The 22,607-nt window shown below is 35.1% G+C and overlaps 1 protein-coding gene across 7 annotated transcripts in view; it reads right to left on the minus strand.

Moving 5' to 3' along the window:
* Window positions 1–724: 724 nt before the first annotated feature.
* Lar (tyrosine-protein phosphatase Lar) overlaps window positions 725–22,607 on the minus strand; it is a 384,960-nt gene continuing 363,077 nt past the window's right edge. For all 7 annotated transcript variants that reach the window (XM_072300255.1, XM_019047742.2, XM_019047739.2 and 4 more), the window contains 19 exons: window positions 22,235–22,437; window positions 21,214–21,377; window positions 20,205–20,476; window positions 19,302–19,520; window positions 18,501–18,638; window positions 17,617–17,760; window positions 16,980–17,255; window positions 16,386–16,502; window positions 15,675–15,869; window positions 14,620–14,846; window positions 13,483–13,717; window positions 12,621–12,821; window positions 11,527–11,745; window positions 10,651–10,935; window positions 9,933–10,088; window positions 9,096–9,401; window positions 8,095–8,375; window positions 5,909–6,044; window positions 725–4,932 (listed from right to left, as the gene is read on the minus strand). In XM_072300255.1, coding sequence (XP_072156356.1) covers window positions 4,864–4,932; window positions 5,909–6,044; window positions 8,095–8,375; window positions 9,096–9,401; window positions 9,933–10,088; window positions 10,651–10,935; window positions 11,527–11,745; window positions 12,621–12,821; window positions 13,483–13,717; window positions 14,620–14,846; window positions 15,675–15,869; window positions 16,386–16,502; window positions 16,980–17,255; window positions 17,617–17,760; window positions 18,501–18,638; window positions 19,302–19,520; window positions 20,205–20,476; window positions 21,214–21,377; window positions 22,235–22,437 — 3,843 coding nt within the window. In that variant the 3' untranslated portion in view covers window positions 725–4,863. The remainder of the gene's footprint in view (window positions 4,933–5,908; window positions 6,045–8,094; window positions 8,376–9,095; window positions 9,402–9,932; window positions 10,089–10,650; window positions 10,936–11,526; window positions 11,746–12,620; window positions 12,822–13,482; window positions 13,718–14,619; window positions 14,847–15,674; window positions 15,870–16,385; window positions 16,503–16,979; window positions 17,256–17,616; window positions 17,761–18,500; window positions 18,639–19,301; window positions 19,521–20,204; window positions 20,477–21,213; window positions 21,378–22,234; window positions 22,438–22,607) is intronic.

Genomic DNA, 22,607 nt, shown 5'->3' on the forward strand with positions numbered 1-22,607 from the left:
GGGCGCTGTTGCCTCCACGCGGGTTTTTTTGAATTTTCTGAGGCACATAAGCAACGTTTCAAAACCTGATGATCTGTTTTAGGTGGTTCAATTTTTGGTAAAAATTGGAGTTAAAAAAAGGGGACATGAATTTTACACCCTTTTACGACCAGTCCTATGGACTACACTATTGATGGTGTATTCTTATCTTTCTTGGATCAAAAGGGAAAAAATTTCTAGAGGAACCAAAATATACGTGGGAAAAAAATTCAAAATTCTGAGCTCTAGATAGTCAGCAAGGGGGCATGGTTTTTAAGTCATTTATCGACTGGGTGCATGGACTCCATTATTTAGCACGATTTAACTTCCTTAGATTGAAAAGAAAAGAAATTTCTAGACACCAAAATATAACTGAAAAAAACTCATGATTCCGGGCTCCAGATGGTCACCTAGGGAAAATATCAAGGGGGCATGGCTTAACAATCTTTTTCGACCAGGCGCATAGGCTCCATTATCAATGGTGTGTTTTTATCTCTTTTAGGTAGACAACAAAATCCAAGTCGAAATCAAGCCTTTCCCACATAAAATTACTCATTAAGTCTGACTATCCGTATCCAATCAATGTTCAAAAGTTCCAGGATTCGCTAATTGTTACTTTCAGCAAATCAGCAAAAATAGTCACAGGCTTCATGTTTTTGAGGAGAAGAAGTATAAGGAATAGATAGAAATAAAAACACAAAAGCAGTTTCTGGTGATTACCCTTTATTTAGGTATTTACATGGATCAATTGAAAAGAAAAATAATTCTTTCAAAAATTTGACTTAAGTACTTACATGATATTCAGGTAAAATTTTGATTGAAAAATTTCTGGTAGAACTTAGCTTCAAAACAGTTTGAACACTTGGCAAGAAACTTTTCTGGAAGTAGAAAAAGTTCAAATTGTGATTGAATTACGAACAAGAAAAAAATTCTTAGAAGCTTGGACTTAATTCCTGCAATTAGCAAAAGAAAAAACAGGAGAGAACGAACTTTGCAGGCAAGTTATAAATTTTTACGTAAGATATGCTCAATTGATATGAGAAAGTATAGACAATCAGTAAATAATCATACACTAGGAACTTCACAATTTCCAGTTCTTTATTTCATCTTTGAAGATAAACAACGTTCACGATTTGACTGCAGTTAAGATACTATATGAAGTTGCACAAATAAATTAAAGAAGATTAAATGCTAGAATAAGCGCAAGATTGTTCAATTTGAGTTCAAAAAGTCTCTGAATTAGTGGCGATATTGAAATGCAAATATTTTCGGCTTTCAGAGATAGAAATGAAAAACATAAAAATTAACTTAATAAAAGTACAGAAGATAGAAAAAAGAAATATTAATACATATCAAGACTGAAAAAAGAATTTAAAAATGGCAGAAAATATAGGAGTCAGGCTCAGGGGAGAGGAACAGTAACAATGAAATTATAATTAAGTATACCATTTATCACGTGTCTGACAATATTCAATGTTGCATTTTTCTCTCTTTCTCTTTTTCTTTTTTCAAGAATAGAGAGATTGGATTCAAAAGGTTGTTTACATTAATCCATTATCCTCTAAACAGCACATCTCTTTGAGGGAAAATTTTGTTAACAAAGAGCTTTTTCCCTTCATCATGAGAATTTTTGGTTTTCTTAACAAGTTAAAGATATGATGTTCATCACACAATGCGAGTTGAAAAAATTTTCATGGAACTTTACGGATGCAAGGAAAAAGAAATAGAACTTGTTATGTTAAACGCACTAAAAATTATTTAAAATCAACATTGTAGGGCATTCTATAAATTTTAAACTTTATAACTGAAAATTGCCAGGCAGTCAGGAACCCTGTACGAACAATTTTGTAATAATAGGACTAGAAAAATCATACATATAAGAATCTGAAACATTGTCATTAAAGTTATGCATACCTATTTAAAAAAAAAAAATATTGGAAAAAAAAGAAAGAAAGGGGATTCGAGGAGAAAGCACGGTCAAGATTACGACCGAAGTTCATGATAAAGATTGTAGGACTAAACCGAAGATAATTCTTCATTTGGTAAAAAAAATCGTGCAGAAACATGTTACCATTATCTGACTAGTTATGACCTTCCTTGTAACATTTGTTATAATAACAATTAATCACAAAAGAGAACTTAGCAGATAATCATGCCCTTACTTTTCGATTTTGATGGGGTAAAAATGATCAAAATTGGGAATGTTCGAAACATACTTAAAAACGTTCATTTCAACTTTTACCTCTCATACTTTCAGGTGATGTAAGATTTGTGAGCCATTTCCTTGCAACTGTTTCGAGATGATTTTAAATTTTACAGGGATCTTGGTAAAGCAATCAATATGAAAGATAAAATCAAACCTATGAAAACAAATGTGAATTATGATAATTTAAAGAGAGTCGGAGCAAATCTAATGAGCATCACTATAAGTAATTATTATCGATCATTAAGTCAAGTGGGTACCTATAAGGACTGTCATTCCTGTTCTAATGAGAACGGACAGCATCTACAATGATTATGGCATTCAAATAAGTACTGAGTAAAGGCAACTGAAAAAGCTGCAAATGTACACAGGACAAACACATTATTATAAAATTAACGATAGAAAAAACAGACTCAAAATTTACTCATTTACAAAATATATAGGTCAACAACTGTTACAAATAAACAGGAAATAGAAAATGAAAAAAAAAGAAAAGCTGTGATCAGAGGAATTTTGCGCTATGAAGCACATAACTGTGATATGAAAATCTTTGAGAGTTAATCTAAAATTCATTTCCCCTAAATGTCTTTCTCTAAATGATATTCAGCAAAAGTGAGTTTTAGAATGCCTCCTTGCGACTTTATTGTAAATTTTTGCTGCTTGAGAATCTTGCAATTGTGTGTTGCTAATTCATTTCTTATAACTGCTGTAAAAGTTAGAAAAATTCTGTAGACTAGGCTTGTGATAAAAAAAAGGCCTTCTTCTTTATTTACAAAATATTTCTTTTAACTGATTCAATTAAAATTGTTAAAACTCTTTTCTTCTTTAACAACTTCCATTGACGCAATGAGTTGACAGTTGTACAGAAGAGTAATCTTGGTTTTGTCCAAATTACTACTTCATTAACAAACTAAACTACACACAAATATGCGAACATCACAGTTTTCAAACCCTTAAAGAAACACAGTAGGTACTCGAATTTACAAGGTGGATAAAAAAAAAACTGGTCGTCTTTTATTGTCTCAGAGGGATCTCCTAGGTTTTGTCTGCATTTTTGGATAAGATACTGCTAACCAAGTTTACAGCTTGAAATTGACAGAGAAAGATTTCACGCCATGAGAAATATGTGTGTTACTTTTAATTTTTCATCCTATAGGCCTTATGGGGCCTGGAAGAGACTGGTAAAAATACAGTCTAGGTCACAGCAATGTTTGACTAGCTCTTTCACCGGCTGCTTCATTTAACATTGGTTCTGTCACAAACTTAGGCTGGATTAAAAAATACAGCTGATTCTTATGAAAAATTAGAATTAGAGTTAGGAGACCTAGCACTCTAGCTGCTGGCAGAGCTCTCTTATTTATTAGGAAAATTTTTCTATTATTGAAACTAATTCAGAGAGAACCGCTATGAACTATAATTCATGCATGAAAGAGATTCTTTTGTCTAACCGTCAGTAAGTAAAAGATGCCCTCTGAGTTGGAAGTTTACAGATTGTGTCTATTACCTGACTGTGTTTTGATATGTTATTCTCACCTTTCATTTTTGTAAAAGAAAATGAATTTCCAGTTAAAAGAAAACTGTATAAAAAAAGGGGGAATAAAAAAAAAGGAATCTTAATCTATAACAGTTTGCCTCTACAACACGGGTACAAAAATATCTATTCATTACAATAATTTACAAAATTACTTAAACAAATTCATACTCAGGTCAACTGGAACAAATATTTGACAGGTTTTAAAGTTTAATTAAAACTTCAAAGAGTATGAAACATAGATGTCTATCATGATTCTTTTTTCAGTTAGTGAGGAGTTTCCTTTCTTACATCAATGGTAATTTTCTGTATGGACATAGATGATAGGGAGTTTTATCTATTTATGTGGCAAGGGTACGAAATTGGTTCTGAATTCCAGGCAAAAAAAAGCAGCTAAATGATTTTCACTACACTTTTTGCGGGGAAAAATAAATATTAGGGGTTTCCACAAATTTAAGAGATTTTTTCCTCTTTTTTACAGTTGGGAGCTGCACATTTTCGAAGATGAGATTAGCACCGCAAGCGATATATTTTTAAAAAATTGCTGAGATAAGCGCTTCTATTTGTTCTTTAATTCAATATTAAAAATGTGTTGAGTAATCAAAACTCCTGCATATGTAATCATACTACATACATACAAAAAAACTTCTCTGGCAATCGGATGTTTTTAAAAACATAAAACTAGTTTAACAAACGTCCACAGTACAAAAACTAAAACACTCTTGCTCTACAATTGAAAATTTTCTAGAATAAAACGTACCTACATATGTACATTTTACACTTATACAATTTTAGTATTATGCATTGATTCATTAAAACTATGAATATATACAACATTAACAGTAAGCGCAGCTAATAACAGAAAATCGACTTCATAAGGGCGTTCAGTCTACTTATCTTTTCTTATAATTATGATTAGCCTTGATATTCGGTTTAAACTAAACTAACACTGGCAATAAACATATGATATGCATGAAACTCATGAACAAATGCATATTCACACGTCTTTAAGAGATCAATTATTGTAATGAACAGTCTATTATTCGATGAGATCAATGTGCGTTTAGACAGCAAATTCATTTGCGATGCCTGACAACGCACAAAGTTCTTCTCAATTCGTGTAATGGTCAAATGAGCCGAGGTATTCCAGAGCAGCATGGTAGCAGAATTGATATTGCTCCTGGAAAACAGAAAAACAAATTAATTAGTTTACAAAAAAAATATTAATCTTCTTCCAAGTTGTTGTGATAGTCAAAACTATGTGTATTGATTTAAGCTTCCTACAGCTCTAGACTGACATCTACGGAAAATTTGAGGTGAAAATACGAAACCATAATTTTTACATTAAGTTTGAATGCTAGGGAATTTCATTGCCAGATGTGTTTTAGTGGTGCAGAGAGAGAGCATAATTCTGAACTTGCTTCGGTTCCTTGTAAATTGATTGCTGAACCTCATCAACATCTCCAATCACACGCTGAAGATTGATAAAGACCAATATTTTTGGCCACTTGAGCTGCATTTACACTGCATGGACACAATTTGATTCTGTCAGACTAGACTTGGATTTGATATGATGGAGACACGTCAAATTTAAAGCGAATAAAACCTTCTCTAGATGGTGTGTTTATATTTCACACATTAACTCACGCAGATTATGAAGCTATCCATTTCTCTTTAGATACCGTAACAAACTTGAGATCAGGAATAACACCTCACAAATACCTAAAAATATTTGCTCAGCAACACTGGTACACCACTGAATCAAGATCACTATATGATCAGACTAGATCATCAAAATCACAATGCATTCGATTTAAGACAGTATAAATGTGCCAATTCAACTCCATGTATTTTGTCGCCAACGTCAAATCGAATTCACCTCTAGTTTGGTCCAATCTAATCAGGTTGAGTCAGTATATAAATACTGCCTTATAGAGCTAGTAAAGGCAAAATGTACTAAAAATAAAAAATAGATTTCATCTCGTGGGTCATGAAATCAATGCCAAAAAATAACATTTGAGAGTAAGCAAAAATCGTTAAAAACGGCACTAATGAAACATGAGTTTTATAACACATAAAAATATATTTAAGGCTGATACAAAGAAAAATGGTTGAAACAAAGGTCTGAACATGATAAACAACAATTTGGTGCTTACCTCAGTTTGTACCATGGCTGGGCGTTGAGTGCGAAGGATGCGTACAGTTTGGAATAGATCAATTATACCCTCATATTGCATACGTTCCAAAACAATGCTTAGCGTTATGAACACTCCAGTACGTCCAACCCCAGCACTGGAAATAATACATGGTATGAACGAATTAGCTGATAGGCTAAAAATTTAGTTGATATGTTTACATCCAAAATAATGCAATCATTAAAAGAAATTAAATAGGGATGTGCAATCAGCAAATTTTGTGAAGGAGGCGTGTAGCAAGGAGAGTATTCAATTACTTGGGAATACAGCCACACATATGAAAATGAGAATAAATAACTAAAACTGAGCAAATATTCATGAATAGCATGGAAATTTATGAATAATATGCTTTGATGTCAATAACTCAATTCTGTGTCTTCAAATACCAAGGAGCCTTTCCTCATGGACATTCAAATTTTTCTACTTTTTTTATGCATTTTTGTGAATGTAAAATTAAATTTACATGACGGTCTTTTCAAAGACATTGAAGAGTTTTGTTCCGCAAAACTAGCCGTTATATGGAGAGCACATTTTTCACAGAGCAGAATTTGCTTGCGACTTTGGGTGACTTCTTGACGCATTCTTTGGCACTGTTAAAAAGCACCCCAAATATACAAAAATAATTTGAGTGAGATTGCATGCCAAGTTTGATGTTACAGATGTAGATCACAATCCGTTTTTCATAAGGAAAAAAACTAACTTTAAGCTGCAATTTTGAGCATATTTCACATCACTGCCTTCTCCAAGACGTTTGGGAACTTGGCATGGCAAAAAATAGGGGATAGTAGAAAATATGCTGCAACAAAAACTTGGCTTGAAATTTTGAATAAGAAAACATTATAAATTTAAAAGATTTTTTCTCCCAATTTGGAGTGTAGCTCTTGCAAAACGAGCGATGGACAATGTTTATTCAGTCGAGTTGATGGATTGGTTGGATGATTAGTTTAATATGTGGCTTAAAGCGTAAACCTTCGCACCCTGAGTGCCAAGCCAATTTGATTTCTGACTTCTGCAGCACACAATGGGCATTGTATGAGGGTCATCCCCGAGTAAGTTTCCCTACCATGTATCTTCCGAACGAAAAGAGATATATCAAGTCTGTAAACAGGCACATATGAGGTATACTCTAAGCTTTAAAACAAGCTCAAGTTTTTGAATATTGGTTAAGGGGTTCGCGAGTAAACTTAATTTTATTGAGACAACCTCCTGTCGCCGCGTGCCCACCTCCGGGGTCAGGATACGCGGAGAGTCGATTATAGAAAACTCAGGTTATCGCCTTTATACATCACATCAACAAGAAATTTTAAAGGTTTCATTGAGTAACCTCTTAGTAGTAGTTAGTAGTAGTTACCTTACTGTTTGACGTAGTCTCCACATCTTCTTTGACATTTTTGGTATCATTACAGCAGCTTGTTGACGCCCTCCGCGTAGAAGATCTCGTCTTGGCTCAGACACTAGTCATTGACAGCGATCTGCACTCCCAAATCAGTTGCTTTGCGTAGGGAAATTTTCCCCCAATCCCTCAAACTTTCGTACTTTAGCTTCATGTGACTTTCATTTGTTCCCGAGCGGAAAAACTTCCACGATGGAAGCGATTTTCAACCGATTCAGAGGTACAGATCGCTGTCAAGGACTGGTTTCAGAGTAAAGGCGAGAGCTTCTACGCGGAAGGCATCAAGAAGCTGCTATGATGATACTAGAAATATCAAAAAAGATGTGGAGACTATGTCAAAAAGTAATGTAAGGCCTACTCAATGAGAACATTAAAATTCTTTGTTGATGTGATGTATAGAGGCGATAACCCGAGTCTTCTATGATCGACTCTCCGCGCATCCTGACCCCGGAGGTGGGCACGCGGCGACAGGAGGTTGTCTCAGTAAAATTAAGTTTACTCGCGAACCCTTTAACCAATTTTCAAAAACTTGAGCTTGTTTTAAAGCTTAGAGTATACCTCATATGTGCCTGTTTACAGATTTCATTTATCTCTTTTCGTTTGGAAGATACAAGGTAGGGAAACTAACTTTTTGGACGACCCTCGTAAATGCAGTATTTTATATTCAGTTAAGATGAAATTGCAAGGGAAATAATGCAATAGGTGACTAGACAGAGACAGCAATAAAATAATCTGAAGAAACAAAGGGACTAACCTGCAATGAACTGTGATAGGGCCATCTTGACCAAACTGCTCTTTGGTTTTGTGCACTTGTCCGATAAAATCGATGAACCCATCTCCTGACTTCGGGACACCCTGCTCCGGCCAATCTGTGAACTGGAATTGTCGTAATGTGCGAGAACTGCCGTCTCGTGCATCAGTGACTTTGAATTCTCTCAATATGTACAAAGGCATATTGTACTCGGCAATAGGCTCCACCACAAAATTGTCGTAACGGACTGATCTTTCGCTTGGCCAATATTGGTGACATTTTTCCTGTGTAAAAAAAAAACGAAAACATTATTACATTGATTAGAATACTTGAGAAATAATTTAAATTTTAAATTTTTATATGATTTTCCAGACAGTAATTCAACCAACATATCATGAATAGAAGGTTGAAATGAAAAAAAAAATGAAACAGCACACAATGTGCCGAAATGATGAATAAAGAATGAGAAGTTAATGAGTGATGAGTTGATGTGTTATGTTGATTATAATAAGTGCAGAGAAGAGAATTTATTTTATCTCTTTGACAGAACAATTGCATTGGCCCTTTTACTTTCTTAAAAGTTTACACGCTTCTTCCTAAAACTTTGTGCAGTAAAAGGTCCAGGAAAGCTTTGTTTTTGAAAGATTAGAAATAAAAATATTCAGAGGTCAAAAAGACCAAAGACAGTCTTATCTATTACAGTTAAATTTTGCCACTTGATTTAGCCTATTTTTTAATTATTTTTTGAACTTTCTTCAACTGAAAACGAAGGTCATAAACTTACTCCCTGATTTCTGCTCAAAAAAATTTCAAAAACCCGAAACATATATAAAGATCATAGTTTTATCCAAACAAACTCAGCAACTTGGGGAGTCAAATCTCTTTAAGAGAGACAGGACATAAATTGGATGCTTCCAGCTTGGAACTTCACAAACACTCTATTTCTGCTAATTCAATACAGCCAGATCAATTTTAAGAATGAAAAAATAAATCTTTACACTCACTCTGCCCATTTCTTTCAGTTTGGTTAACATGACCACAATAGGAGAGTTATGTTCCCAGAGCATTCTCCAGAAATCTTCCGTTGTGTCAAGGAGGGGTCCTTGGGTAGCGATATAAGCACCACGTTGTCGGTAACCATCAATGAAGCTGGCGTTGATGTAATCTGATCCTTCGATGCCTCGGATAGGAGATAGGCAAACTCGCGTTCCCTCCACTGGTAAGATATGTACTAACCGGTTCTTGTGCTTGTTGCAGGCTAGACTTGCAGACACGAATCGACTGGAGTCACACTTGATGTTCGAAAGTTTCTGTGCCAAAATAGATAAGATTGGAATGAGAAATTTGCCGAAAGAAATACAAATAAAAGATCAACCTTTCAAGCTTTTGATAATAGCTTGATAGGAAGAGGAATATATTGGTTTTGACTGCAACATTGGTAGAGTCAAAACAGGAGGAGCATTGAGGAAGCCACAAAAAACTCAAAAATCATGAAAATATGACGAGGACAAGTTGAAATTACGTAGAGTAAATGATACCACAACATGAGTTCAAAATCGTCCCATTGCATCAAGATTTCTTTAAAAAAATGAACCGTTACCGGTCAGCTGTGCTCCGTACGAGTTGATATAATGCTCCTAGTTTATTGCATCATTACTGGTAACTTCGTTTTTTGGTAAATTTTAAGTGATGTCTTTTTTTGCCTTTACAGTTTCAAGAAACAACCACCTCTAAATTGAGATTCTTCTATTACTTTACATTGTCCTCTCGGGCATATTTTTCACCTTAAACTTTAGTCTAAACGAATCTGAATTAATTAATTGCTGAATGTCCTCACTTACCTTGAACTCAAGCTCCATACCAGTGATAGAATCACCAGCTTCAACGTGCATTAGCTTTTGGATGTGGAAGTGAAGGTTCCTGGCTGGTACTTCTGTGGTGCCGCAGATGACTGCCTCAAGAAGAGCATCATGAATGAAAATGTATTGATCTTCAGTCTAGAATGTTTTAAAAAAAAGTATGTATAAGTTAATTAGTAGACACACAAATGGAGAATGAAAATATTTAAATTTCTCACAGCACTATCAGGTTAAACTTCTGGGAGAGGCTCTGCTTTAAAAACAAATAAATTGTTTAAGTCATGAGCGACTTGAGGCTTTCATATTTTTTAACATAAATTTTTTGACCACATTCAAATGCAGAAATCTAATAACTGCCAAAGCCTGCTACACGATAGATAAAATTTAAACAGTTAACGTTTACACAAATAGTTGTATACCCTTGGCTTGTACCGTAACAATGATTATTGTTTACTTGTACTAATTTATACTAAATAAATGAAGTTAACTGTTTTCAAAGCATATTGATCAAATGATACTGCATGAGCCGCAAAAGCAGGAACCATAAACTAGTGCCAAACTAACGAAAAAATTGTTGCCAGGTCTTGTTCATCATTTCCCATTTATCCCACCAACAGCGTAACAAGTGTACTCATCATTTGATGCCGATGGATTATGGATACAGGCATCATGAAAATGTTAGAAAGACTAATATGCATACCTGCACCATATAATTCCTTTGCGCTCGGAGACAAGTGACATGGCCATAGATGTCTACTGTCTTTTCATGCCGTATTCGTTCGATCATTGCATCGATGACAATGAAACATCCAGTTCTTCCGACACCAGCTGAACAGTGAACAACCAAAGGTCCGGCATCGGATGGATTGACACCACGTACTCTTCGCAAGAACTGAAGGAAAGGAGCCGGATGATCTGGCACACCATGATCGGGCCATGCGGTGAATTGTAACTGCTTGATTTCTCTTCTCTCTCCATCAACACCCTAAGGCGATAAAAATGAATAGCTAAGTAAAATTTATGTTAAATGGTGAATGTGAAAAGAATCCTTGTGGTCAAACACAAATTGACTATGGACTAAAGGATCACAATTGCGGTGTTTCCAAATTCTGGCTCATATGTCACTTTGTTCAAAAGAAACCACTTTACTATTTTATACAAACTTTTTGGAGAATACTCTAAAGACAAAAAAATCAGATGAAATTCTGTGCGAAAAAGATGATCAGGTTCTCTTTAAAAATAAATTTCATACGAAATCTCTCACAATGCAATTCGAGAGACTTGGAATTTTTTGGGAAATAAGAAAATTGTATAATTTCGCCATCAAAATAAGTCTCCTGTGTGATATATTCACCATTACGACAATGTGTTTTTCAAAAAAGAACTGTACACTGGGGATACTACAGGCTACCTCCGCATAAAATCTCAAGTTTGTAGATTAATAACTAACTATCCAATTGTTGCACAAGCTCCACATTATCTCGTTTTACTTTCCTATATCAGGCACAAATTGTTTGATGGGAAAAACGCAAGGTCTTTCCTACTCATGAACAGAATAAAATTTTCTGATACATACCTTGTTCACATGGAATGTTCTTATTGAATACGTGGCAAGCTCCAGAGTATCAGACAATGTAACAGTGATGGGTCCGTAAGTTTCTGTACCACGCGACGGCCAGTACTGATCGCACTTGATTCTAGCTCGCTCCTCAAGCCTTGTCATCATCACAATTGTCGCAGCTCCGAGTTCCCAAATCATCCGCCAAAAGTCACTGAATGTTTCTTGTAAAGGACCCTATAAGTCAATGGAGTCACACGGAGGTAAATGATTTGATAAAAATAAGAAAAGACAAAAAACAGTTTGGTATTTGATTGTTCTTTCCACGATAGGACATAATCTTCTTCAACTACATGATCTGTTCTCAAAATTTTCATCACGCGATAAATACAAAGGCAGCGATCTAAAATGAGCATCGATACTTGCAGCGCCAAAACTGGAACTGAGGCGTAAATTGCAAAGTTTGAATTAGTTAGTGCTTCGATAAACAGTAGAGGTAATTTATATGCTCAGAATTATATTTCAAGATGCAACCATAGCCTAATATTGGTGGCTTAGTTGAGGCATAATCTTGAGGGCTACAAATAATGCTTTTCCAAACTAGAATCTGCCAGAATTGATAAATTAAAAAACCCACTGTTATTTTGCTGGCAACAAATTAAAGTAAAATATTGAATTATAGTTGAAGAAACGAAGTTCTACTGGTGAGGAATGGAATCAGTGATGAGCACAGTCTATTATAGAAGGGTTGATTGGGTCTGGCAAGCTCAGGCTATTTGAATAGGCAAATGTGTCAACGTTTCAACCCTTTGACGATAGAGCAAGCTGATCATTGACTCAACTTCTCACCCGTCATTGTGGCACTGAAAGGTAAGCAACTAATGATTGGACATTGATCCCAGAATATGTAAGCATACTTTTTTCTGCTAAGCTTTAGATCTCCAAAATACCTCTCTCCCTTACTGAATCGGAGCTTAGATTAACTGAATCAACAGAGTGCTTCGCGCTATATTATTGTGTCAGAACATAGAAAATTAATTGATATTATTAATGCAGGAAAATTGATATAGGCTCAATATTTATCAAGATCTAATAAAAGCATCCAAAATTACCTGTGTTGCAACATAAGCATTGTTTTTGCGATAGCCATCACAGAAATTGGCATTGATATAATCACTGCCGGGCACACCCTCTATTGGTGTAAGAATAACGCGTGAATGATCATAGGCGATAACATTGGCATAACGGTTCTTTGGTTTATTAACGTCCGAATTTGAGTGGTCCCATGTGAATTGCTGACCTGGTTCAATACTCTGCAAGCGAAAGGATAGTGCAAAAGATGTAGAAACTTTCTTGTATTTTTTTTTAAAATAGCTGCTTTATGTATAAAAGTGGACAATGTAGGTAACTTCAGTAAGTGCACTGAGAAAATATTGCATTGTAAAGACCACTAAAAGTGTTTAGTAGCCACTTTGGTAAAAGTAGATTTTGATTAATTAGCAAACAGAAAGTTTGAATTGACAAGCACAGGAAATGATGATTTCTAGCTTCTTCAAGGATCACCGTTAGACAGAATTACCTAAAACAGCAAAAAAAGCCTTGAGCTTTTGTCTCAGGAAACACACTTTTGCAAAAGTAGTGTAGTGGACACTAGAGAGACTCATATACAATTAGGGATGATCTAACCATTCAACTGGGCTGATGTATTTAGTTCCTTCAAATTTGGATTTTTATGACTGAAAATTTCAAACATCAAGATTCTGCAGAGTTAGCCATTCTCAGGGTTTTTTTTTTTTTGTTGCAATGTATGTAAAGAGTACTTTTATGTAGTACCACTATCTCGGTTTCTAATTTTCAGCACTGAGGATCCTGTTCTTGCAGGTAGTATTTGATAAAAAAAAAAAGGGGGGGAAGCGAAGTAAACCACCTTTGAAAACAGTTGGAGGAAATCCGTGATTGAAACATGATGCTCACCTCGTACTCTTGTGAGAATTTGAGATTATCGTTTGCTTTAAGAGCATCAATGTGTTGAGCAAGTCGTGTAATAGGGATGGGAGGGTGAGAAACCATGGCAGGCGTTTGGAACCTTAGACGCCGTAACTCGACAGGATCTGATGGAGCAGCAATTTTTGGCATGATTCCACCTGAATCAGCCATTAAGGGACGGGTCACAGCAGCATGATCTGGGTATTTACAAGGTTGGCGGCGTCTAAAATTAACAAAAAAATAGAAGTTCGTTGTTAAAAATGATATTCTCAAATTCAAGTACTAGATGTGAAAGAAAATACATCTAATAGCTTGAGAAACTGAAACCGACTTTAGATACATCAGTTAGTTAAAACTGAATAATAATTTTCTTACGTTGAGCGAGGAATATGAAATATATCTTGGGTATGCTCCTGTCCATGCTATCATGATTGGGTGATCAAAGAGTTGAGTCAGTTTGAATTTTGAGTTATTTTATATGAAACTTGGCAGGAGATCTTCTTTAAAAGACGTTCTTTAAACTTCCTTAATTTGAAATTTTCAGCTAACTTGCTGGTGTTGAAACTTCCTCCACGTTAATCTTGATCTCTTTTTCAGAGGGTCTTCTGATTTTAATTTAAAACCATTAAGGTTGCGCCAAAAGAGCTGGAGAGGAGATATCAAGGTGACTACAAGTCAAAAGAGTTTCCAGATCCGTCTGATAATTGGATCACAGATCAAATTGAAAACCATTCTTTATCCTTGCAGTATTATTTCTTGACAAGAATGTTAGTTTCAATTTAGTCCGCAAAGTGGCAAATCAAAGATAATAAAAGCTTATATTGAGGTGAATAGTTTGATTGCATTTAACAGAAGAAAACCAACTTGATTGCAGTCATAAAAATCATGCATCTTTATCTTCATCTAAAAGAAAATGCCTGGGATAGCAAACAGTCTTTCTTTTCCCACCAAAAATCTTTTCTGTTGAGGGAAAATGATTGTGAAATATTACTGTGCAATGCTAAAAACTCTGTTATCGAGTTGATTATTTTTTGTTAAATGCAGGCCAGGTGAATAACACCAAACTGCTCATACAAAGCTTTAGTTGATCTTTTAAATTTACAAATGTTCAAATAAGAAAATTACCGTCTGATGATAAATATGAGAACAAGACATATGGAAAGAAGCAGGGCTAGGATAATTGGCCCTATGACCCAAACCATTGCAGGCTGTTCATTGGCCAGATTTACACTAATCTGAGTGTGGTCACCGGGGGCACTTGGGTCAGGCCGACGAGGCGGATCTCCAGGGGGAACTCCTTTCATATCCAAAGCCATGTACTCGGAGCAAGGACTTGAAGTGAATAATTTATCCTGTAACACAATGTATAGAAAATGGTTAAAAAAGAATTGGAGGCTACTGAGTACCTCTTTCAAAACACTATGGGATTCTATTTCAACAATTACACTGAAATACCTCATCGATTCGAAAGAAAAACCTGCTATTTGTGAAAAGTGATTGAATGAGGGTTCATAGATAGTGAAGTCTAGGAATGGGGCAGTGGCAATGATTTTTTACAGGGTTAGAGTGCAGTCTATCTTCGGTAAAATTTTGTAGGAAAACCAAACAATTTTTTAAAAAAAACACTTCTAGGGGGGGGGGAAAAAGTTAATCAAAATTCGACCAATCAAAAGCCAACAGTCGAGTTGACAACCAAAGCCCAAAGCTAAGTTCAGCCAATCAGCAAACGCTGTTTCCCGTGCCTGGGTACGTCATCAGAGCCGTCCAAAAATAACGTTTCAAACAGGTCCCATCTTTGGTATTTTCAAAACGGGATTTCCTGACCCTTTAGGATCTACAAAAATCCGGAAAAATTCCCAGAGGCTCAGTTCACTCCATACTTTCAAAAAATAAATTTAAAAAAATGGGTGCCACTGACCTATTCTGAAATATATTTAGTAATTAAAACTTGAGTGAAGTGAGTTTATTAGCTATCCATACTACAGATTTTCACTGGAGACAATAAGTTTACCTTGTATCGTAAAACTTTTTTTCACTATACTAGATTGGCATAAAACCTTTGGAGTATGACAAATATTAGAAAATTGCAAATTTAACAAACAGACAGGCGACTTCAGAAAAGATTCAAGTTAAAATTTCAAAATCATAAGACTTACTTATGCTTAATCTGAATAACTTACTTTTTGTGGAGCGTCAACCACAGCACGGACAAACACCTTGTACCTAACTCCACGTTCTAGTTTCCGATTAACGAAACCTTCAAATGTTTCTCCACTGCCCAGATCGAATGTGAAAGGAATAGTTCGCTGAGGCCACTTAGCAGCAATATATGGTGGACGTTCATACTCACTCCTTAGGCCTTTACCGCTTATAAGCTGAGGAACATCAAGAAAAACAAGTCGTGAGTAAACAAAGGGGAAAAATTGGAATCATGCCTTAGACACAGTAAATTCAATACAAATCATCTTTTCATGCTTTTGTAATGTTTAAAAAAGACGTTTTGATAAGTTTAAGTTCTAAGACAGTGAAAAATGTTATTCGATCTTTAACTAGATTTTCAGCGGCATTAAATTTTTCATTTGTATTTTTTACGCAATATTTTTTAAGCCACCTGATCCTCTATGTTTAGCTGATTAAAGAAAACATGATGCAATCCTAATTTTTCTGACCTGTCAAACTGTTGTGACCTGTACAAGCTAAACGATTCAAATGTTTTGCTTCCATCCACTTTCAAACTAACACCAATTACTGAATAATCACATATGTTGATGGAAAAAGTGGAAAATAAAATGAAACATTTTCAGCAGCCGTAGGAAAACTTACGAATCTAAGTCCAACAAGAATGAACATCCTGAAAGAGATAAAAAATGAGGAAAAGGACAGTACTTTACCTCTTCTGTCAAAAACTGGTCCGGATTTTTATTAACACTATTAGGATCCTCAGGAACGACAATGAGATAATAATGACTTATGGGTCCATACTCTTCAGATGCTTGGGGTAAAACAACCTGAAATTTAAAAAGAAAAATCATTCTTTGACTTGCAACACGATAAAATTGGAGTAGTTTTTGTTTTGACTGTTTGTTGATTTATATTCTATTCAAGAGGACAGGGAGAGGACATACCGATAACCTGAACTCCTGGAGGTTAAAAACAATTGGGGAGTTAATGCAAATAATCTCATTAGATTTTAATGAATAAGATTCGAACAATATAGAAGGTAGAAATTAGATATAGTATTATAGAATTAATAGATTTTGACTCATCCTTGCACATTGATGTACTTGAATGAAGGCTACATTTTGAGCATAATTAATTAGTTCCAAAATTATAAAACATTCTCTATTTGTTGAATTGATCAGAGTAAAAGAGAAAGAAAGAAAAAAGCCTGTAGTATAAATAGTATACATTTACATGAGACAAAGCTTATTGAGAGATAAAAGTAAACTATTAATAGAAAGTCAATAGGTCTGGTCGAATCTTACCCGGATCATATCACCATTTACAACGCCATTGAAATCAGGCTGAACCATAGGTTGGGGCGCAGCCATTTGCGTTGTAACGGTGATTCTCGCAGGAGGTCGGTATTCTTTGTCACTGGCAACAGCTGAGACATTGACACTATAAGTGGTGAAAGGCGATAATTCGTTAATCATGTATGATGTATCCTCAGGTTTCAAAATGATTTCTCTTCTCTGCACAATTTGCGTTTGCGTCATACCTTGAGAGTCCACAAATTCTTTCACCGCATCAAATGAGATCTGCAATATTCAAAAGTTGTGAATGAACGACACTACATGCAAAGAACATTACATTACATTATATTAATACGCAAATATTCTAAATGCTATTCTAATGTCAAAAGAATATATATTTGATAATAGATTTATAATGTAATATTTTTTAAACTTAGTATATTAATCAGATTTTCACGACACAAGTTTCAGCATTGCTTAGTTTCCTGTTTCAAAAATATAACATCAAAGAAAATTAGGAAACGTCTGATGTAGTTAGGCTAATTCTGATTGAATCTGTCCGATTACTTTGATGAAAAATTTTCACAAGAAATAGAGTTTGGAAAGACTTGTTTTGATAACAGAAAAATAAGAGACCCAGACTTACAGTGTAATTTAAAGGATTCAGTCTTATAGGTGGAGACCATGATAAGGTCATACTGTGAGTGGACACATCGAACGCTCTGAGGTTCAAAGGAACATCTTCCGGTTTGACTTTGACGGTAACCTTCTCCGAAAGTCTTCCAAGGCCCTTTAATGAAAGAAAAATAATTAATAGGGAACAAATCGATTACAGATCAAGCAAATTGAGTGATCATCTATTAGTTTCTATTCTGCCGGCATCACAGTTTGACTGAGTTTAACAATTACACACTGAACTGCATCAAGGTTAAATCAAGAAAAGGAGGTTCGAAGCATTATTCCTTCATAGGACTCAATGTTAAGAATGTAGTTTAATGATTATTTTTACGTGTAAAATATTTTTTCTTGACCTTGAATTTTTGACAGGAAAAGTTCTCTAACTTGCTGTGATAAAAAACTACTCAAAACTCAAAACTTTTTTTCAAAATGCAACTTGGTCCATTCTATTAAACTTGGTTCGACTGGTACCTCAATGTAGTACATAACACAAGTTTCTGTCTTGAGTTCCGAGCATTTAAAGGGAGAAGCTTTGATTACAGACGCGATGGAGATAAGAGTGATAGAATGGGGAAAATTCATCAATTTTTTTACCAAATTTGACTGACAACGGTGGTAAAAATAGTAAACAATGCAGTACTGTCAAGAGTTAATTTTAAAACATTTGCTTGTAAAAACCATTTTCAATAAAAACATAGAAAAGTGACATAAAAAATATTTAGATTTGTACTTCATCTGATGACTTAATAAGGGTAGAAATTAATTTGCAATGAGTCACTAGTTGTCTGACAGAAATTAAAAAAGAGAAGGCTTTGAACGGTACCGTGGAACAGAGAAAAATAGATAACTTACATTGCTTGTGTTGACTGCAATGGCGATGGCATACTCAGCATATTTTTCTAAGCTGACTAGTTCAGCGGAATGGGTTAGTCCTACTGATTTTTGCTGCCACTGATCCAAATCTTCAACTGCTGTCATTGTGTAGAAAATCTGTGGAAATTCACGAAATTAGGAAAAATTAGGGATCTGGATGGTTATAATTGAAAATAGACCTTGAGATGGTTAAAATTCACTCAAAGGCTTCTGCATTTTAGAAGCATGAAAAACATGTCTAAAAAATATGATGGCAAAGTAACTATAAGAAAGTTGGGAAATACTTCAGGAAATTGCCAAGGCAAATTCTTATTTTCGACGACCAGTAATCAAGACAACTCATTGGAATTTGGCTGTATAGGTGATTCACCTGATATGAAGTGACATACCACCTCACTTACGCAGCCACTACCAATAATGAGACCAAGAATAGACTCTTAATGAGAAAACAGCCGACTGAGTAAAGTGCTATAGCGCTTTACTTCAATAATTACTTTAACTAACAACTTTTTCAACTGCTCCAGCAAATATCGACTATTTTTGTCCATGTTTCTGGGTTATAGAGTTCTTGCTTTGCTATCGATTATTTCATCCTCAACCAGTAACACTTTCTTTTCTCAAGACAGGAAAAAAACATGGGACACAGGAAAAAAAATAAGTTTCCGTCCACGAATAATACTATTTTTAAAATGAAGTTTTTTGACTAGGCTGAAAATTGATAAACTGATGGCTACGAACACTTATTCTATGATGTAAAAATGATTTCACAATAATGTGTACCTGATAGCCTGTAACTTTTGTGCGAGCAACTGAGGGCTCCCACCATACTTCAACGGACTGTTCGGAAGTAGCTGCCGCTTTCAAGCCCATTGGTGCTCGAAGCATGTCTTTTGCTGTTTGAATGGACAGATGCTCACTCCAAGGCCCATGTCCTTGGCGGGTGGCTGCACGAACTAATACTATGTACAAAGCACCTTCTTCAAGCTCAGAAAACACAGCCTGTAAGAGAAAAAATTCCAGTAACTGTATGAGAATAAAGTGAGTGGAAGGCAAAAACGATTGTCGATACTAGATGAGTTGCAAAGGCCACATGCTTGTAAGCCAATAGCTAGAGCTTCTATCAGTCTACCTTTAAAGATAAAATGGACTGAATTCAATTTATTTAAGGGAAAGGAAAAATATTATCATTATTAGGGAGGTTTCTAAGAGAGGAATCTATAGGAAGACGAGGTTACTGGGGTAAATAATAGTGGCAGTCATCACTGTGCACTAATCGAATCACTATTTAAAGGAAATGTACTATGATTTTTTAGACATTTTTTTGTAGTAAAAGAGTCTCCAAAAAGTGCTTACTCCATGATTAAAAAGAGTGCAATGAACTGGAGTCCAAATTTCTGACTTGAATATTCTCTAATATTTAATTCAAAATATTACTCAGCGTTTTCCTGAAAAAGCAAGTATGACCATTTTGCACCACCACCATTAAGCTACAGAAGTTCTTTGTTCCACCATTCTGAAGTGCAGTTCTTTTTGGACAATAATTTTGAGAAGAAAACTGAAGTGTCTTGTACGCAAGTATTTTCGGCGATGCTTCCCCTGGTAAATTCTCAATATCTCCTGAACTCGGATCACTTTCTATATTTTCACGTGCGATTGAAACAAAGATAAGATGCTGAAACTAACCTTGTTTAGAGTGGTGTTCCGGTTAATAACTGCTGACTGATCAATTTTCTTCTTAAACTGAACATCATACCGAGTAATTTGTCCATTTCTTTCGGCCCGGCCAGGGGCATCCCACATGATACAAACAACATCTGGGGTCTGGAATCTGTATGTTAAATTTGTTGGTGGTCCAGTTGGTGGTCCTTCAGGGGTTTGGAAGTACTTGACGACCTCTTGGCCGAACCCTCTTTCATTCTGACCTGACACTCTAAATTCATACTCCACACCTCGCTCTGAAAAATAGAATATTAATGAACAAAAGGAATATACTTTCTTTATTTTTTTAAATACTTAATTTTCAAGCTTTTATGTAGTTTTTACAGACATACATTTAAAATGCACATTATGTTCTCCTTATTAATAAATTTTTTCCTGACTGATTATGGAATGTTCATCAAAACCGACCACTTATGTTTGAAAAAAAATCTAGATACAAAGATAAGTAATGATGCAAATTGACAGTGTAAGCCCGCAACTCCATATCTCACTGGCGGTGGTTGAAAATCTCCGCTCCTATTTTAATTCTTTAAAGGAGAACAAATCGACATCATTCTTTGAAGTTTTTCCAAAATTTCCTTCGCACAGAGAGGAAAAATTACTGGAGTTTTTAACAATTGCCGTTGAGGAGTTTCCATTTATAAAATAGATTATTACAGAAAGTCTGAAACTTCGAAAACCAAAATACGTGGTTGTGAAGTTACTCTATCAAAGTATTGATTCCTATGCTAGAGAAAAAATATTCTCTCAGTCTAGGTACCAAATAAGTAGAATGCGCAGTAAATCACACAACTTTCAAACTGAAATTATAACTAATATAAAAAAAAATTAAGTGACAAAAATTTTCAATTTTTAAATTTCGTATTGTGTCTTCACTGTCAAACATTTTAGACTTGATACTCCAAACTTGGCTTCGGACTTGTGAGCCTGAGAGGGCACAATAAAAGAGAAAATAACTTTAAAGATTACTCACCCAATTGATTGATAACATGACGGGTTTCTGTCAATATTATTTCAGTCAGCTGTGAGTCACGAATACCGTAACGGAGTCTGTAACCTATCAGCTGTCCATAAGTCTGATTGGGTTTTCCCCATGAAAGCTCCAAGGTGACATCCGGGCTTTTGTGTTCGATGCGTCTAAAAATAAGCAAAAACAATAGCATTGAAAGGAATGATTGTTTGACTTTTGCTCTACTTTGGACAAAATTTCCACTTCTAGACATTCAAACTAAGGAAAAGGACTCTCAGAAATGGTTCAAAAATTACCGTTGGTAGGTAAGACTTGACAAGCTACTCTATAAGTTTCCTTAATTGTACTGGTGACAGCAAATTCCCTGACTTTCCTTGACTGTTCCATTTTTCCAGACGCCCGGAGATCCTAATAGAGGTACATATCCACTTTACACAAAATTTTCATTTAAAAAAATTATATGGTAAAAATATTTTCATAATGACAAATACTCTTGCAAGCTAAAGCATGATCTCAAAAACCTAACATTTCCTGCATGAGCCTTCACAGCTTAAATGCCAGTTAAAGTGTCTCAGTATTTCCTCTACCTTTGTCTAGTCAACAATACACATGGAGCAAGCAACACATATTTTATTTATTGCGGATTGATGAGATGAAGGCTGGAAAAATACTAACAGAAATAGTTCGAAAATTGGAAAAAAATTTGATAGGCATGCACAATGTTGGAGATGACACCATCCACCTTGGTACCCTTGCTGTCATTTAATCCTTGGCGATATAAGGGACAATTTTGAAAACTGAAACTTGGCGTTTGATAAATCTTACATTTTGAAGGCTAAATCTGAAAAATGTGTCAAATTACACCAATATAGATCTCCACTCATTTTTTAATTTTTTTAAAAGAAAACTAGCCAATAGTTACCACTGAAATTCCTGTTAATTTTTCTCACAAAGTCCAACTAGGTTTCATTCTTTTACAAATTGCAGGGAAGATTAATTTGCAGAAATTGATCAAGTTACTTACTTCAAGTTCAAAGATGGCCGACTGGGCACACCACCAGGAGTGCTAACGGTGGAAGGCTGACTTCTATTTCCATCACCTTTACGAGTTAAGGCAGCTACTTGAACGGTGTATGAAGTGTTAGGTTGAAGACCTGAAACGTTGTACTCAAGCATGGTGCCGTTCATCACATGGAAGAGCATTGATTCATTGCGCGTATTGACACCCTATACACACAAAGAACAGTTGCAATTATATAATTATATAATAATAAAATTTATTTTCTATTTTCACACATCAAAGTTAACAGGACACAATAGGAAGATAAGTGGAGATACATTTGAACTTTTCCGGAAAAAATCATCAATTTAAAGCTTCCAAACATCCATCTGTACTG

The sequence above is a fragment of the Bemisia tabaci genome, chromosome 5 (genome assembly GCF_918797505.1).
Source record: "Bemisia tabaci chromosome 5, PGI_BMITA_v3".
Classification (NCBI taxonomy): Eukaryota; Metazoa; Arthropoda; class Insecta; order Hemiptera; family Aleyrodidae; genus Bemisia; species Bemisia tabaci.